The following is a 19981-nucleotide window of genomic DNA, read 5'->3' as shown; positions in this document are numbered from 1 at the left end:
ATCAGATAATAGTTCTAAAAATTTTCACACCCTTTGTTCTAACCTTTTCAAATCCAAAGGCATTATTCACCAAAGCATTTGTGTACATACTCTACAACAGAATAGAGTTGTGGTAAGAAAACACAAGTACCTTCTTGATGTAGGAAGAGCTTTAAGATTCAAGCCAACATTCCACTAAAATTTGGGAGGGAGTGCATTCTTACAACAAATTACATTATTAGCATGCTACCTAGTGCTATCTTACATGGAAAGTCTTCTTATGAAGTATTTCATGGGAAGTCACCTAACCTTGACCATATAAGAATCATGGAATGTCTTTGTTATGCTACAAGACTTAATTTTCATGATAACTTCACCCCTAAGAATATTCCTATTATTTTTATGGGTTATGCACCTAAACAAAAGGGGTACCAACTTTATGATATTGAAGCTAATAAATTTATCGTTAGCCAAGATGTTAGTTTCAAAGAAGGAGTTTTTCCATTCAAGTATCCAAAGGATAAATTCCTTGTTTCTGATTTTGATCCTATGCATCCCTCTTCAGATTTTCTTCATGACTTTGATTCTCTACTAACTACTATATCATCTATATTACCAGATACCCATGTCGCTTCTCTTGAACTACTAGATCATCATTCTCTTTTCTCTAAACTAATGGTTCCTGATTCTCCACCTAGTCTTGATGTTTCACCTTCATTGTCACCTCTTGCTACTACCTCAAATACTATGCTAGTTGAACTACAGTTACACCATGTAGCGCTCAGAAATCTAGCAAAACAACCAAGCCCTTTATTTGTAACGATTCCACCAGTCGTTTTAAGATTTAGGATTCCGTTTGGTGATTTGATACTTTTAGTATCTTCATATGATGTACTATGACTTGTGTGTATGGTCGGTTTAAATTTTTGAGTGGTTCGGGATTGATCTTGAAGAATGACTCTCGATTTGGGAGATTTAAATTGGAAGAGTTGACCAAGATTTGACTTGTGGGTAAATGGACTCGGAATCAGGTTTTGATGATTCCGATAAGTCCTTACAATGATATTAGACTGTATGTATATTTGAATTTACTTTTGGAGGTTCCTAGAAGAATTTGACACTTTTTTGTCGAAAGTTGGCAATTTGAAGAACTTAAGAGTTCATCAGTTTCACCAAGAGTTGACTTTGATGCTATTAGATTCCAATTGGTGTTCCGATAATTTGGATAGGTCTATATAGTTAAATTAAACTTGTGTGCAAAGTTCAGAAGTAATATGAAGTGTCTAAGTATGATTTGGACACTCTGTGAAAGAATGAATATTTAACAACTTAAGATAAAAAAAAATTCGATTTGAGCCTCGATTCTTAGTTGTGATGTTAACATGGGTGTTTTGAGGCTTTTAATAAGTTTGGATAATGTATTTGTACTTGTTGGTATGATTGGATGGGTCCCGAGGGGCTCGGGTATATTTTGGATCATTGGTTGAAAGACTAGTTAAATTAAAGATTTGGAATTTGACCACGGTCAATATCGGGTTAGGACGGTCTCTTTTAGGTATTTTAAGTGCGTGAATAGGTTCATAGCATGTTTTGTAATTGAAATGCATATATGGATTGTGTTCGGGAGGTTCCGAATGAGTTTTGAGTGCTAAAACAATGATGTTGTGATTGTTGATTTTCTGGTGTAACAATTCCAAAAATACCGGTTATGTCCCTGAAATTTTCGAACTTCCTTTAACTTCAAAACATCATATCTCCCTTATTTTAATGCCAAATTGGGTGATTCAAAAGGTTATCTTGGGTCTAATCTCACAAGGATTATGTTGGGCTTATCAAATGTGAGTTTCAGGATCATATAACATCTGACTCAGGTTGGGACAGCTGCTGCGGTTTTTATTTACTTATTTCGGGATTTAGTTACATTTTCTCACAATGTTTTGGAGGTCAGAAAGAGGCGATGTTTGAGACATTTTTCATCTACTTCATTGGGTAAGTAAACCTAACTCAAATTTATGATTATAACATGAATCTACCAGTGATTTTGGCTCTAAATCAAGGAATCTTAAAGAAGAAAAGAGGAGTTTGGCTTGAAATATAAGAAAGTGTATTTTGGGGGTTTTGGAAAAACTTTTCTAAGAAAATAGAGATTTGAATCCCGATTTGGAGTCGTATTTGGATGAAACTTTTATATTTAGACTCGTATTGGAATGGATTTTCAGAATTTGTGGGTTTTGTCGAGTTCCGGGGTGCGGGCCTGTCACGTCCCAAAATTCCACCTTGAGGATCATTATGGCACCTAGTCTCTAAAACTAGGTAAGCCGATCACTTATAGCAGTAAAACCAATAAAAACATGATATCATGAAGCAGATTTTAATATAAATACGGAAATAAAGGTGATACAAGCCAACACGGCGATAATCATAACAAATTCCTAAGAATAGGTAGTACAAAGTCACAAACCCTACTGAATACATAGAAATAACTCAAATACAATTCTGTTCAGATAGATAATTGACAATAAAAATATAAGGAAAGGACTCTAAGGGACTGCAACGATTCAAGCAGCTCTACCTTGAATCCTCACGATCAAAGAAAACTCTCTGCCTGAATTTGTTGTTTCCAACACCTGGATCTGCACAAAAATGTGCAGATGTGTAGTATGAGTATACTACGGTTGGTACCCAGTAAGTATCAAGACCAACCTTGGTAGAGTAGTGACAAGGTTCAAGTTAAGACACTCACTAGTCAAATAACATGTACAATATATCAAAGACTGGCAACAAGAGGAATAATAGAAGGAAATAAATGTAACCTCAATAGAGCAAGTAATAATAACTTAATACAAGTAAAGCACAATTTCAACAACGGATCATCAAATAGATCGCACACATATGGCAACCCGTGCCCACATTATCAATCACTCTCTCACGGAAAAGACCTCACGCCACAACATAAATCACACTTGCATGACAAAGACCTCGTGCCACAATATAGATTACTCACACAGAAAGACCTCGTGCTACAATATAAATTACACTTGCACGGCAAAACCCTCGTGCCACAATATAGATCACACTCGCACGGTAAAGACCTTGTGCTACCATGTATATCATATCTATACTAGTTACTAATAATATGTTATGGAGGAATTTATCAAGAATCAAATAAAGTAAAGCATGGTAACGACTTTTCTTTTTACTTCAATTTGTTATGTTACCAACAACTCAATGGAATATGAGATAACAACTCCACATAGGTAAATGCATCTTGGAAACCAAATCATCAAGTAATAACAAATACACGAATTGGCACATTGAAAACAACGCAACAAATCACGTAAATATGCATGACACACTCAAAGAAGTCATAAGCATAAACAAGAATACCCCTTTTTCATCAACAGCACAACCCCGGGCCATCACATATAATCCTCACATAGCCACCCTTATATCACAACATGCGCAATAATAAAGTAAATGCCCTCCTAATCTCGCCACAATCATATTAATAATATCCCACCATGTCTTGCCACATGCGCAAACCTGATATTGGTCTCGCCGCATGTGCAATATCAACAATAACAATAGTACGGAATAAACCTCGTGAAAATACCTGACAATCCGCCCAACAAGTCAACATGTGTCATAATCATAACAACACAACACGCCAACAATTATCATCAAAACATAACCTCATAATTTTCCAACACAGTGCATAAGGACAAACCAATAAATGGAATGTGGATAGGTGTTTAACATCATAACATGAATTCAGCTTACTCAATTTAGCAACAATCTCACAAACACCCAACTTGGTCAATTTAGGAAATACAACTCCTAAAATATGGTCTCTAGCATGGAACGTGAACTCAAGTAATCATCCAAAGTGAATACACGAAGAGCAAAGACCTTTCAAGCAAATCAAGACAATAAGAGCAACCTCGGAAAATCCGGTCATAAATCATACATATGACCATGTACACACTCGTCACCACATGTACATATCAATTACACACATCATAAATAAACAATTAGGCCAAATCCTAAGGGGTAATTCTCCCACATAAAGTTGGGCAAGATACTTACCTCAAATTGCCCAAATGAACACTCAAAATAGCTTTTCCTTTATAATTTATCTCCACTCGGCCCAAATCTAACCAAAATCAACTTAATAATATCAAATAATGCAAGAGAAATCAATTTCAATTAATAAAGTTAAGATCTTTATATAATTTTTCAAAGTCAACAAAAGTCAACATCGGGCTCGCGTGGTCAAAACCCGAGTCAAATGGTAGATCTCGTCTACCCATATCCCCACAAATACAAATATATGTTTAGTTTTCAAATCCTAGTCCAATTCAACTCTCAAATCTCAAATTTTTTATTTTTTAAAACATAGTCAAATATTCCCAAAATTTCTCTTCAAATCTCATGATTTAGATGTTAAAAATCTCATAAATAATCATGTTATATAATCAAAAGTGAGTCAAAATCACTTACCCAATTGATTTAGCTTACCTAGTGGGTTGGGTTAGGTGTCATCACGACTGAATGTGATTTTGGATTGTGATATTATTTTGGTTGACTAACTATGTTCATCCTCCTCTACCTTCCACATTTTCTTCACCCTATCCTATACAACAATTTGTGTCTTATTTTCATCCTCCTTCTCATTTTCAGTCTTTCTTTGCCTCTTTTTCTTGAGACACTAATTCCTTTTCTGATTCCTAAGACATTGAGGATGACAGGTCAGTTCTAAAAATGAAGCTTGAGATAGAAGCCATGGAACAAAACCACACTTGGAAAGTAGTTGACTTGCTTCCTGGCAAAGTGCCTATGGGATGTACGTGGGTATACAAAAAAAATACAATGTTGATGGGTCTGTTGAGAGGTTCAAAGTTAGGTTAGTTTCTAAGGGATATAGTGCATTAATTTTCATGATACCTTTTCTCCTATAGCCAAAATGACCACTATGAGAACTGTCATGGCTATTGCACCCCTTAAGCACTGTCCTATCTTTCATATGAATGTTCACAATACTTTTTTGAATGGTGATCTTGATAAAGAAGTTTACATGATTCTGCCTCAGAAATTTAGTAGTCCGGAGGGGGGGCACGGAGAACTTGTCATATAGACTACTCATATCCTTATATGGCTTAAAACGGGCTTTTAGGTAATGGAACTTGAAACTGACACACGCCTTACTAAAATCCAATTTCCAGCAAAGCATACATGACTACTCACTGTTTACTAGAATCACTAATGAAAAACTTGTGTGTATACTTGTCTATGTAGATAATTTACTTATCACAAGTAATAATCTAGAGGAAACTCAAGTAGCCAAGGTTGCACCTAAGAACTTTAAGTTGAAGGATATTGGATAATTAAGGGAATTGAATTTGCCAGATCAAGTGAGGGAATTCTAATGTCCCAAAGGAAATATGCTCTGGAAATGATTTCAGAAGCAAGGCTCTCAATTTCAAAACCTAAGGAGACCCCAATGGAATAAAACTTAAAGCTCACTAGTACAGAGTTTCATGAACTTGTGAAAGCAGGTATTTCTAATGAACTTTTAAAGGACAAGAGCAGTTTTTAAAGGTTGATTGAGAAGTTGTTGTATTTAACAATAACAAGACCTGACATTGCATATATACTATAGTGCTTGAGCAAGTTCATGCATGCACCTAAGAGGTCTTACTATGAAGCTGCCTTATATGTAGTAAAGTATGTTAAGAATCAACCTAGACTTGGGCTTTTGATGTCAACTACAAGTGCAGAGAGAGAAGAAGAATTTTGTGACTCAGATTGGCTCCATATCCCATGTCTAGAAAGTCAGTTATAGGCTTTTGCATCAAGCTAGGGACCTCACTCATTTTTTGGAAGGCAAAGAAGCAAAGCACTATTTCTAAGAGCTCAACAGAAGTTGAGTAAAGGAGCATGGCATAGATAGTGGCTAAACTAATGTGGTTACACGGATTGTTGAAGGAGTTAAAGGTGGATGTAATGCTGCCAATGGATTTTTATCGTAACAACAAGGTTGATCTATAGATAGCATCAAATATTATATATCATCTCACTTTATCAAAGAGAAGATACAGGAAGGTTTGATTAAAACTATATATATTGCCGGCCAAGAGCAGCCAGATGATATTCTGACAAAGCCTAGGGACATCAAAAACATTCAAAATTCTATCCAAGTTGGGAATGTAGAAATAAGTATTTTGAAATGATCTCATATTTAGTTATTTAACTTGTATCATTCTAAAAGAAAAGTTAGTTATGTTGTTAGATAGGTGCTTAGTTGGATGAGGAACGTGTATTGGTTGTTAGTAGAGTTGGTTAGTTATAATATTTACATAAGTGATGTACAATACATTTCTCTGCAGAATTGAACAAAATATAATGAGATTCACTTTCGCTCTCTAGAAGTTTCCTCTCCCTTCTCTCTAAGTCTCATCTTTCTCTAGCTCAAAACTCATCAATGACAGTCCTAGTGCTTAGTTTTAACAGTATACCAAGAAACTCTTTTTGAGTCAACTGAACCAACTTCAATCCCATATAGTAGGTATCAATAATTAAGAAAATTCATTTTTCACATACTAAAACTACTCTAACAACTTTTAGGCAATATCACGGTCCACTTTCAATTGTTCCACAATATCTAGATTTATGAAATAATGATGCGGGAAAAAAAATAAATTTTTACTTTACCGAGATGAAATATGAGGATTAATTCTATTTTATTTAATATGATTGGAAGGAAAATATAATTTATGCATTTCTGCATTTAAGTTCATCTACTTCTATTTCACTTTCTCCTGGCCTTCTTTACCAAGTGATAAGTATTATTTATCTATTACTTTCACTTCTCCTATCTTCCCCTTTACTTCTCAAATTTTCAAGCAAACATAATAATTATAATAACCTTTTAGCATATATTTCTAATTATTTGACCTTCTAAGTTCCAAATAAAAAAATAATATGACGAGTGAAAGTCACTCGCATCTTAAAGTTTTATTAGCACTTCAACTGTTAAATTGGTTCTTTGACGGACATACCTCTTTTGCATCCGTCACTGTTCATTTTACACTATAACTGGTTTTGTTAACTACTGAACCAATATTGTTGTATGGAATAAAATATGTCCATATTTAATGTTCACATGAGAAAGTGACATGTGGAGCTGAAAATAGAAGACAGTCGGGTCAGAGGGCAATAATCTCGCTTGTTATCGGAGAGAATGATACTCATAAAGGCGAAGTAAATGCCTACCACCTGGTAGCATTTAATGAAAAATATTCTTTAGTATTAAGTGCACGGTCTATTACAGAGAATAAGGCATTTACGGGCTACCATTACACACTCTTCAATGGCTCTCATAATTGTCATTTAAGAGGGGCTGATCCTAAGACCTTGTTCCCTAGGTACAATTATAAATAGTGAGCTCTACCATCATTGTAAGGGACGATTTTTCTAAGAAGCACACATTGTATTCTATCAAAAAGCTCAATAACATTTTACTTTCTTGTTTACTTATATTATCCTTGTTGCTTCCGGAAGATCTACGCCCGAGAATAATATATCTGTTGTTTTATCTCAATTTAAAATCTAAGTCTTATATTTTTATCTAATTCATTTATCATTTTAGGATCAATTCGATTCACTTGTCTATAAACCACATATAAATTTAACTGTGCCGTTTTATGGGTAAATAGTTTGGCGCCCACCGTGGGGCTTAGACAGTTGTGCAATTGAATTTATCCCTATATCTAGTACTAACTTGTTTGATTCTTTGTTCTTAGAAAAAATTATTAAAAATGGCATATAACGATGTCAATATCACATACCACGTTGAGGCCTAAGGAGATCAGCCTCAGCACGAAGATTCCATCAGTGATACTTGCAATTAGGGGGACGAGGCCACGCCGGTTCACGGAGGGCAATATCCACGACACGTTCGAGAGGCAACTCCTGATGATGTTGAAGACGAACACGTTGTTGAAACAATAAAGATCCTGAGGGAGCAATAAAAGGCCATTATGGGCCATCTCACGCGGGAGGATCAGGTCATGACGGAATTAAGGCATGTGTTGTCGGGTACTTCCAACAACGCAAATAGATGAGGTCCAATCCGTCTCGGGGTTCCCGCAAATCAAACAAGGCAAAGGGTCGATAACAACACCCCGAGAGGTGAAGTCGGCTTTGATAGGGCCGGGGGAACGGGAACGGTTCCGGCAACAATAATGAGAATGATCCCTTTAAAATCAAATTCATGCAGTTTATGACGGAAATAAACGCCCAATAGATCAAATTTTGAGTGCACCGCCAGTACTAAAAGCACCGGATTCAAAGAAGTACACCCAGATTCCATTCAAACCGAGCGCGGTACCAGAGTTGATCTCGGAACGGTTCAAAATGCTAGATGTGCCGAAGTATGATAGGACTTCAGATCCCCGGGAGCATATCACCACTTATACAACGGCGGTGAAGGGAAGCAATTTGGCTCCACACCAGATTGAGTCAGTCTTATTGAAGAAATTCGAGGAGACCCTCACGAAGGGGGCCCTGGCATAGTATTCACTCTTGCCCGAGCATTCCATAGACTCTTTCGAAAAGCTTGCAAATTCTCTTATTAAGGCTCATGTTAGAGCCAGGAAGGTACAGGCTCGAAAGGCCGACATATTCAGGATTGCACAAGGAGAGTCTAAATTGTTGCGTGAGTTCGTGACCAGATTCCATAAGGAAAGGATGTTGTTACCGGTCGTACCGGGCGAATGGGCAGTTGAAGCATTCACTAAAGGTCTGAATCCGAGGAGTTTCGATGCTTCCAAAAAATTAAAGGAAAGTCTACTCGAGGATGATCAAAGATAAGAATCAAAGATGATCAGCTCAGTTTCCCAGCATCAACCAAGGGTCGAGACCGGGAGAAGAATATAGAGAAGTCAAGAGATGATTTTGACTCAGATCGACGGTCTTCAAGGGATCGGTTTTTACCCTATGAATGGGCCGAAGGATGCGGTAGAGGTTTCCGGTCGGCTGATAGATTTGCCACTGAGAGGAGAGTTGTTCGCGGCCGGAATAACAGGTCATTGCAAGACAAGGAGATATTGGGTTCTCGAGATTCCTCATATCCCAGGCTTTTTTAGTATAACTTTAATGTCAGCGTAGTGGATTTGGTGTCGGCTATGAGGAATATCAAAGAGGCATGGTTCCCAAAGCCAATGAGATCCGATCCCAGTAAAAGGGATCCTAATTTATGGTGTGAATATCATGGGACCAATGGTCACCGGATAAGGGACTGTCGGCATTTGCGCGAGGAGGTGGCGACATTGCTAAAGAACGGTCATCTCAGAGAATATTTAAGTGATCGGTCTAAAAACAACTACGATCGCAATTGTGACAACGCAGAACCTTCAAAAGCAGGAGAAGATCCCACGTGCCTGACGATCAACATGATTTTCTACGCAAACGTGATGTAACGACCTGGCCGGTCGTTTCAGGAGTTATAGCCCCATTTCCTCTATTTCTATTTTTTTTATGCTCTTAAGCTATATTATGATATACCGAATAAGTTGGTTCGGGCCCGGAGTAGTTTCGGAGTGGAATAAGACATTTAGTCTCTTATTTAGAACCTTAAGTTGAAAAAGTCAACTGGATGTTGACCTATGTATAAATGATCTTAGATTCGAATTCTGATGGTTCTGTTAGCTCTGTTAGGTGATTTTGGACTTAGGAGTACATCCGGAATGTGATTTGGAGGTTCGTGGTAGAATTAGGCTTGAATTGGCGAAATTGGAAATTTGGCGATTTTTGCTCAGCAGTGAAAAATTTGATATCGGGGTCGGAATGGAATTTAGGAAGTTGGAATGGGTTCGTAGCGTCATTTGTGACGTGTTTGAAGAATGTGAGGTCATTCAGACGTGGTTTTGTTGGTTTCGGCATCGGTTGCCGAATTTGGAAATTTAGAAGTTCTTAGGCTTGAATCCGAGGGTAATTTGGTAATTTGATGTTGTTTTGAGTGATTCGAAGATTCGACTAAGTTTGTATGTTGATATAAGACTTGTTGGTATTTTTGGTTGAGGTCCCGAGGGCCTCGGGGTAATTCCGGATGGTTAACGGATTTGTCAAAGTTGGAAAATGCAGTTGAAGCTGCTACTACTGCTATTTCCGCACCTGCGGAAGGATGAGTCGTAGGTATGAGGTCGCTGGTGCACCAGGGGAGTCCGCAGATGTGGAAAAGAGAGCGTTGGTCAGGCTTCGCAGAAGAGGAAAGAAATGCGCAGGTGCACTACCGCAGGCACGAGAATTTGAAGCGCAGATGCGAAAAATGGGAGGCCAAGGCTGGAGCGCAGGCGTGAAGGATTTGGACGCACCTGCGAGCCCGCAGGTGTGAGACCTGAGCGCAGGTGCGGAGGCTGAGAGTTTAAGTGATTCTCGCAGGTTCGAGGATTTTTGACCGCAGGTGCGGTCCCACAGGCGCGTGGAATAGGCCGCAGGTGCGAAAATCTGGGCAGAATGTATAGATAGCACTTCGCGAATTTTGGTTCATTTCTACCATTTTCAAGTCGGTTTTTGGAGCTTTTGGAGTGATTAAAAATGTGATTCGAAGGCTATCAGTGAGGTAAGTTGATTGAAGCCCTAATACTTGTATATATGGTGATTTTCCGTTGTTTAGTTATTGTAATTAGAGAAAATGAGGGGTTAGGGCTTGGGATTTTTGGAGAAGTAATTTAAGGATTTGAAAAACCAAACGATGTCGGATTTTGATGAATTTAGTATGGTTAGACTCGTGAGTGAATTGGCTATCTAGTTTTGTAAATTTTGTCGGATTTTGAGACGTGGGCCCGGGGCCGGGTTTGAGCCAATTTCGGGTTTTGGTCTAATTTTGTAGCTTTTCCATTGGAATGCATTTCATTAGAATATATTGATGGTATTGTACTGATTGTGAATAGATTTGGAGCATTTGGAGGCCGAGTCCAGAGGCAAGAGTATTGCAAGGTAGAGATTTGACCGGTTTGAGGAAAATAACGATTGTAAATCTAGTCCTGAGGGTACGAAACCCTGGATTTTGTATCATTCTACTATTTTTAGTAACGCACATGCTAGGTGACGGGCATGTGGGCGTGCACTATTGGGGATTGTGACTTAGTCCGTACCGTAGCAACTGTAAAGTTGCATACTTTGTTGAAACTATTCGATACTTTTATGTTTTAGAAAGAGTTTCTGTAAATTGGGCTGAATGTCATGTTTGGGCCTTGTGCCAGTGTTGTTTGGACCCTTAGGGGCCTTTTCTTACTATCCTCTCATTGTTTTCGATTGAAAATCTATACTCAGTCATGGTTACACTTGTTTACTGCATAACTCGATTTTATGACTATATTTTGATGCATATAAATGTTATTTTGGGCTGAGCACCCTGTTTTACTGAAATGCCCGAGTGGCTTGAGAGGTTTATGACTGAGTGAGGCCGAGGGCCTCATTTATGAGGATATTTATGGGATCGGGCTGCACGCCGCAGCATGTTTGATATCGGCTGAGGGCCTGATTGTGAGGATGAGTGTGGATCGGGGCTACCCGCCTACAGCATACTTTATTATTATAGCACGTGAGTTGTCCGTGCAGATTATAGCGCTTGGGCTAAAGGAGCCCCTCCGGAGTCTGTACACACCCCTAGTGAGCGAAGGTACCTACTGAGTGCGAGTGTCGAGTGCTGAGTGACTGGGAGGCATGAGTGATTATGAGGTATGACTGAGTGGCAAGAGTGATTGTGAGGTATGCCCGAGTGGCACGAGTGACTGTGAGGTTTACCCGAGGGGATGTATATGAGTGATGTTTTGCCCGAGGGGCTATTTATGATTTCATCATTTTGTTGTTACTTACTGATTTGGCGTACTCACGTTACTCCCTTCATCTTGTGTGCAGATCCAGGTGTAGCTGGACACAGTAGCGGTTGTTGATTATTTTGGTTGCAGATTTTCTCGGGGATAGTAAGGTAGCTGCTTGGCGACCGCAGCCCCTGCTCTTCTTCCTCTTATCTTCCTCCAGTTGTATTTAACTATTTTTCAGGTTGAGTTAGCCTTGATATTGGTAGACAGATTGTAGTAGATGCTCATGACTAGTGACACCCCGATGTCGGGCTTTTCCTTCCGCACTTTTATTTTGATTTGAACTCCTTTGCGAAGGTTTTTATGTTAAATAGCATTGAAATTATCTTTGAAATGAAAATATCGGTTTGTTTTGGAAATGAGTCGGCTTGCCTAGTTCTACGATAGGCGCCATCACGACAGGGGTTTGTTTGGGTCGTGACAGATTGGTATCAGAGCCTAGGTTACATAGGTCTCACGAGTCATGAGTGAGCTTAGTAGAGTCTTGTAGATCGGTACGGAGACATCTGTACTTATCTTCGAGAGGCTGCAGAACCCTTAGGAAAATTTTACTTTCTTGTATTCTATCGCGCGAAATTGATTCAGCTTGAAACATAACTCTTTGAATTCCTTCCACGCATTCGTATGCGCACATGAGCGCTTGATATCAGTTGTGCATCGCCGGCTTGTGATTCTATGAATGAGGTTCGAGATGTGTATTATGTGTTTTGGTGATGGGCTAGTCTGGAGGACTTGAAGCCAGGTTTAAACCGTAGCTTTGGCTCGGTAGCTTCAGCTGTAACCTGTACATTTGGACTCATATGTCCGATAATGCCCTACGAGTGGAATTCGTGGCTCGATGAGCGGTAGAATGGCTTTGTGATGAGTATGATGTAACTGCGGGATGTGTTAAAACGATTTGAATATGACGAGAAGTGTTTCCTTGAAATGTAAAGGAAGGCCATTGGGCGATTGATTTTTCATTTTGATGTGACGTACGGTCTCGAGTGTGAATGTTTTGAAGGATCTTTCACGTTGTTAAATTTTGGGGCAAATTAAATTCTCATGTCTTGTCAATGAGTTTGGACTCAAGAAGAGTAAGTGATTGTGTAGTAATTATGGTTGCGAATAGGTATTTTTGATACTGATGGCTCGAGAAAGATGATCTTCGAAGAGACTTACAGTCGGTAATATTTTAATGGTTCAGGTGCGACAGAGATACATTTCGATTTGATGCAGCAGTTGGGTAGCAAAGTATGAGGGAAAACATGACAGGAAGTGTTTCGCGGTGGTTAAAGTACTAGCAGGTCAAGTAGGAGAAGTAGAGGTTGAGAAGTTTCTTAAAGGAGATGATTTAACCGAAGTAAGAGTGGCAGATTAGCATATGAATACACTAGTAGGGTAGTCGTGCGCCTTGAGAAAGTGTAGAATGGTTTGGAATCGTGTTAGTATGTGAATCGGTCTGCAGACTCTATTTGGAGTAATGGTAGTGTATAAAGGAAAAATTGAATATGGCAGAAAGAAGTGTGTTTGAAATGAATAGAGGCGTGAAGATCTGATTATCGTGTCAGGTGCAATATGACTTGAGTTCGGAAGGTATTTTTGACGTACAGTTGATGTCAATAGGGAAAGTGCAGACTTATACAAATTGTGGGCGAGCATGAACTCAGGAGAATTTATCGATTTAGTGGTCGTTGCACTCAGTGCAGTGTCATTGGAAGATATCGGTAAGGAATTCCACATGTGGGTTATCTCCTGCGTGCAGCTAGCGGTGGCGTGATGTTGATGAAGCTTTTGCGAGGAATATTACTTGCTACCCGGTAGGAGGTCGCATGTATGATTTTGGCTGGAGATTCAGAATGTTCATGAAAGGCTTAATAAAAGACTTCGAGAAGTCTGGCACGTTAACGGTGCGAGACCTTGGTAATTGAGAAGGAAAAATTTTTACAGGTTCTAATTTTATATAATTGTAGCTTAAGGCTAAGTGGGAGTCTGCTATCGACGAGTTGATTGCACGGTTATGGGTCATATTAGTTTCGGTTCGGGGTATACCGGTGAATCAGTTATGACTTGCAGAGGTCGAGATCGAGGATGACTCGGGTAAAGGAATTTCTGGACACAAGTTGTATTATACTCTATGGTTATAGGAGGACCATAAAATAATTGAGTGGTTATTCACAGAGAATGTAGTGTACATAGAGCTGGAATTTGCTCGGTTGCGTAGGAGTGTGGGTTACTCTTTATTCCAATAGGTGTCGGTGTGCTAATGGGGGCACAGGTCATTTCGGTCCGTTTGGTCGGTTAATTCGAGATTTGAGTAGAGTGGATGACTCTCGAGAATGGTTCCAATGGATTCAAGATTTATAAATATGGCTAGAAAATTGGGAGTTACATTGAATGGTGTTGAGACTCGTGGCATCTTATATCATTGTGAATTATGCATTTCAGTATCAAGAAGGTGAAGGAAACAGTTTTAAGTTCACATAAAGTCTCTTCGGAGTAAGCATTTTTGGTTGTGGAACCTTTGGGATACATAAAAAGGGAATTCGGCGGCTTATAAGCCTTAGGGCGGTGTGATTCTATGCTAGAGTTCGTGGGGTAAGTTTTAGTTAAGGATAGTAGTGTTCTAACAAGGAAAAAGTAGCAATTTGAAGGCAAATTAGAAAAATCTTGGAGAAAGAGGACTTCTTGGTAGTAGGCTGGGTTAGCACAGTAATGGGTATGATCGGTTCTTTAGGTACTTATGATGTGGCTAGTATCTACAGGTATTTCATGGCAATGCTCTCGAATTTGGCAACCTGTATGGCTTGGTGGAGTTAGAGGAATTCAGTTCAAATAGCTTGGTTATGTGCAAATGGATTTCAAAGTGTTCATGATGGGTTCTACCATGGTTTGAACCGGATATTTTCTACCGATGTACAGAACGTGTTGTGTGTTATGATTTCCTCCTAGAAAGAAGCAAGAAAAAGGTTTCTGACTAATAAGGTATGTAATTTGCTAGTGACTCAGAGTTGATAATGGAATTCTTATGCTTGTCACATGATGGCATAATAGATGTGGTGTGTTGTGCAGGAATAGGATTTACATGTACAAGGTCACAGTTCAGTTTTGAAGGGAAGGACATAAATTCTTAGGCAGCATGAACGGTTTCTGATGACTAGGTAAGTGATATTACTATCTGGTATAGCTTGATGAGAGTGTAAATTTCAGAAGGGGCAGTGTGTTTTGATTTATGGGTAATTTGCTGGTATTGCGGCACTCTCCTAGTTGATCCACTGTTGATATTCAAATTTTTGCGAGGTGGCACTGAAGAATTTTTTTTAAGTATTTCTCGTGGGATGATTGTGTATGAGAGAGGCGTTAAGCATTCGGGCAGTGGAGGTGGAATCAAATATGGTGATTCATGTGTTCTATGGAATTAGAGATTGGGAGTTCTCAGGAGCATATTGTTTCATGGTTGTGGACTGTGAAGTTGTGGCCAAAGCTAGCCAGATGATAGAAGGAATTATGATTCCGTCATTGTGGACTTTCAGAGGTTGTTTATCTATTGGTGGCTGACCATAGTTGATTTGGGGACCATTGGTAGGCCCAATTAGGATGTATATTTTACACCGAGCCGGATTGATTGGCTCCATACTGCTATTGTTGAAGGATGTGCCATTCGGTTGATGTGAAGCTTATTCGTGTTCTGAAATGATCTGTGAGTTATTCTTCTATGCTACGAGGAGTTGTGATTTGTTGGTTATATGCACATATGGTGCGGTTCTATTATGGCCTTATAGCGGAATTTGAGCGAGAATAGTATTGGATATTGCTTGGTTGATGATGTATTGGTTATGTTCTTTCGGTTTTTATGTGGCATGGTATCGTTTGCTTCTCCGTGGTTATGGTAATGCACTTTGGGTACTTGATGTCGAATTGCGCATGGTTATTGATTTTAGTAGGGTGTCTTTAGATTGTATTGATGTGTCATGTCACTAGAGTGGTTGTGTTGGATGAGACGAGGTCATTGGGCCTAGAATGGATGCTATCAGATTTGATTGTGGTATAATTGGGAGGATAATATCGAAAGTCGGCTTTGAAATTGGCTATCGTTCTTGTAGAAGGAATGGGAGCTCCATGACCTATTGGTCTAATGAATGGTTATGAATTCGGTATGTTTCTTTTATCATCGGCAGTGTACGAAGGTTTTAGAATGAGGTTTTGTATGATATGAGGTTTATTACCAGTACTGGTTGATTTGAGTCGATACTGTGATTTGAAATCATTGCTTCGAGCATTCGAGCTATGCGATATTTGAATTTGAGTATTTGAGTTATGGTTACGGCTTTTGGTAAAGCTTGTTCAGACTTATACGGTATGTAGATACGAACTTCTAAATCTTATAAGAAATTTTGGGTGTCAGAAATTTGATTCGAAGGCTTGTGGGCTAGGTTGAATTGAGGAATTTCAGTTATGCTGTGCTATCGGACCTGTATGGGATAGGGTGACGTGGGATCACCCCCGAGTATGTGCATGGGAAAGTTACACAGCCATTTCTTGGCTTTCGGAAAAACTCTCGGCGTGTTCGAGGAGGAACGTATGTTTAAGTGGGGGAAGATATAACGACCCGGCCGGTCGTTTCGGGAGTTATAGCCCTGTTTTCCCCCATTTATATTTCCTTTATGCTCTTAGGCTATATTATGATATATCGGGTTAGTTGGTTCGGGCCCAGAGTGGTTTCAAAGTGAAATGAAACACTTAGTCTCTTATTTAGAACCTTAAGTTGGAAAAGTCAACCGAATATTGACCTATGTGTAAACGATCTCGGATTTGAATTCTTATGGTTCCGTTAGGTGATTTTGGACTTAGGAGTGCGTCCGGAATGTGATTTGGAGGTCCGTGGTAGAATTAGACTTGAATTGACGAAATTGAAAATTTGGCAATTTTTGGTCGGTAGTGGAAAATTTGATATCGGGGTCGGAATGGAATTTTGGAAGTTGGAATGGGTTCGTAGCATCATTTGTGACGTGTGTGAAACGTTTGAGGTCATTCGGACGTGGTTTTATTAGTTTCGGCATCGGTTGCCGAATTTGGAAATTTAGAAGTTCTTAGGCTTGAATCCGAGGGTAATTTGGTGATTTGATATTGTTTTGAGTGATTCGAAGGTTCGACTAAGTTTTTATGTTGATATATGACTAGTTGGTATTTTTGGTAGAGGTCCCGAGGGCCTCGGGGTGATTCCGGGCTGTTAACGGATTTGTCGAAGTTGGAAAATGCAGCTGAAGCTGCTGCTACTACTATTTTCGCACCTGTGGAAGGAGGAGTCGCAGGTGCGAGGTCGCTGGTGCGCAAGGGGAGTCCACAGATGTGGAAAAGAGGGCGATGGGCAGGCTTCGCAGAAGCGGAAGGAAATGCGCAGGTGCGCTACCGCAGGCGCGAGATTTGAAGCGCAGATGCGGAAAATTGGGGCAGAGATTTGACTGGTTTGAGGTAAGTAACGATTGTAAATCTAGTCCTGAGGGTACGAAACCCTAGATTTTATATTATTCTACTATTTTTAGTGACTCACATACTAAGTGGCGGGCGTGTGGGCGTGCACTATTGGGGATTGTGACTTTGTCCGTCCCGTAGCAACTGTAAAGTTGCATACTTTGTTGAAACTATACGATACTTATATGTTTTAGAAAGAGTTTCTGTAAATTGGGCTGAATGTCATGTTTGGGCCTTGTGCCAGTGTTGTTTGGACCCTTAGGGGCCTTTTCTTACTATCCTCTCATTATTTTCGATTGAAAATCTATACTCAGTTATGGTTACACTTGTTTACTGCATAACTCGGTTTTATTACTATATTTTGATGCATATAAATGTTATTTTGGGCTGAGCACCCTGTTTTACTGAAATGCCTGAGTGGCTTGAGAGGTTTATGACTGAGTGAGGCCGAGGGCCTGATTTGTGAAGATATTTATGGGATCGGGTTGCACGCCGCAGCATGTTTGATATCGGCCGAGGGCCTGATTGTGAGGATGAGTGTGGATCGAGGCTGCCCGCCTGCAGCATACTTTATTATTATAGCACGTGAGTTGTCCGTGCAGCATATGAGTTGTCCGTGCAGATTATAGCGCTTGGGCTAAAGGAGCCCCTCCGGAGTCTGTACACACCCCTAGTGAGCGAAGGTACCTACTGAGTGAGAGTGCCGAGTGCCGAGTGTTGAGTGACTGGGAGGCATGATTGATTCTGAGTTATGCCCGAGTGGAAAGAGTGATTGTGAGGTATGCCCGAGTGGCAAGAGTGATTGTGAGGTATGCCCGAGTGGCACGAGTGATTGTGAGGTTTGTCGGAGGGGCTGTATATGAGTGATGTTTTGCCCGAGGGGCTGTTTATGATTTCATTATTTTTGCTCACCTTTGCATTTTTCCTCTGTTTGAAAACTGTTGAAAAAAATATCTTTAAATGATTTTTTACTGGAACTGGGTTTAAACGAGATGTTTTGATTCAAATCCTGATTTTTAAAGCATGTGGTATTCTACTGAAATTTCCCGATATGAACGTTATATGCTTTATTGGTCGTCACTACTGCTCAGTCTTTCTTTATTTTTGTTACTTACTGAGTTGGCATACTCACGTTACTCCCTGCACTTTGTGTGTAGATACAGGCGTAGCTGGACACGATAGCGGTTGTTGATTATTTTGGTTGCAGATTTTCTCGGGGATAGTAAGGTAGCTACTTGGCGACCGCAGCCCCTGCTCTTCTCCCTCTTATCTTCCTCTAGTTGTATTTAACTATTTTCCAGGTTGAGTTAGCCTTGATATTGTTAGACAGATTATAGTAGATGCTCATGACTAGTGACACCCTGATGTAGGGCTTTTCCTTCCGCACTTTTGTTTTGATTTGAACGCCATTGCGAAGGTTTTTATGTTAAATAGCATTGAAATTATCTTTGAAATAAAAATATCGGTTTGTTTTGGAAATGAGTCGGCTTGCCTAGTTCCACGATAGGCGCCATCACGACAGGGGTTTGTTTGGGTCGTGACACGCGATTAACGGGGTTACATTCTCAGCAGCAAAAAAGATGAAGGTGTCAGTGACCCACAGCAAGAGACTCTGGGAAGTCGCTGAGGATGACATTACTTTCACGGAGGAAGACGCAGGTGGATTGCTACTACCGCACAATGATGCTTTGGTAATCTCTTTAAATGTGTTAGATTTTAAAATTAAACGTGTTTTGGTGGACCCAGGAAGTTCGGCCAACACCATCCAATGGAGTGTGTTGGAGCAAGTCAAGATCACCGGAAGCATCATTCCGGCCACAAAACTCCTCGCCTGGTTCAACCTAGCAAGTGTGACAACCCGAGAGGAGATCATACTGGCCATGAATGCCGAATGGGTGATAAAGACAACCCTTTTTTGATGTGGTAGACGGCAATATAGTCTACAATATTATCCTGGGTAAACTATGGTTGCAAAAGATAAAGGTTGTGCCATCAACATATCACCACTTGCTGAAATTCCCAACTCCCGAGGGAATTAAACAAATAAGAGGCGATCAACCGGCAGCAAGGGAGATGAATGCAATATCAGTTTCCAGTAGCAAAGGGAAGGAGCATGCGGCATAGCAATTACAGGAACCGGCACCTGCTCCTGAGCCGAGCAAAGTCGACCCGGGGGAGGAGTCGTCGAAATCCTATCAGGTACCAAGATATTTTCAGGTACCAGAAGAAGCGGACGCAACAAAATGCATGGCGAAGAACTTGAACAAGTCGCATTGTTTGAAAAATTCTTGGAGAGGGAGTTCCACTTGGGGACAGGACTACACCCCGAACCCGGGCTTGATTTATTGAATTTATTAAACTTAATGTTGATTGTTTTGCGTGATTGCATGCGGATATGACAGGTATCCCGACGGAAGTGGCTGCGCACAAACTAAGCCTGGATCCCAACATCCCTCCGATAGGACAGAAAAAACTTCATATTGCCGAGGTTAGGAAAAAATTCGTCAAAGAAGAGGTAACTCACTTGCTTGATATTGGTTCAATCTAAGGGGTACAGTATCCTGACTGGCTAGCTAGCATAGTAGTAGTTCTAAAGAAGAAGAATAAATTTTGCATGTGCGTAAACTATAGCGACTTAAATAAGGCATGCCCAAAAGACTTGTTCC

General features: G+C 39.9%; 1 protein-coding gene across 1 annotated transcript; it reads left to right on the top strand.

Moving 5' to 3' along the window:
* The first annotated feature begins 306 nt into the window (after window positions 1-306).
* Window positions 307-5113, top strand: LOC142168950 (uncharacterized). Its single transcript, XM_075230127.1, has 3 exons — window positions 307-838; window positions 4712-4822; window positions 4938-5113. The coding sequence occupies exons 1-3, from the start codon at window positions 307-309 to the stop codon at window positions 5111-5113; spliced, it is 819 nt and encodes a 272-aa protein (XP_075086228.1).
* Window positions 5114-19981: the final 14868 nt, after the last annotated feature.

Source organism: Nicotiana tabacum, chromosome 14 (genome assembly GCF_000715075.1).
Source record: "Nicotiana tabacum cultivar K326 chromosome 14, ASM71507v2, whole genome shotgun sequence".
Lineage (NCBI taxonomy): Eukaryota > Viridiplantae > Streptophyta > Magnoliopsida > Solanales > Solanaceae > Nicotiana > Nicotiana tabacum.
Note: the sequence above shows the minus strand (reverse complement) of the source record. Positions and strands in the feature narration are given on the sequence as shown.

Coding starts and splice junctions, on each gene's coding strand:
- LOC142168950 (XM_075230127.1), top strand. CDS start 307: ATGGAATGTCTTTGTTATGCTACAAGACTTAATTTTCATGATAACTTC. Junction 839..4,711: donor AAGATTTAGGATTCCGTTTG/GTGATTTGATAC, acceptor CTGATTCCTAAG/ACATTGAGGATGACAGGTCA. Junction 4,823..4,937: donor TGGCAAAGTGCCTATGGGAT/GTACGTGGGTAT, acceptor TTTCTCCTATAG/CCAAAATGACCACTATGAGA.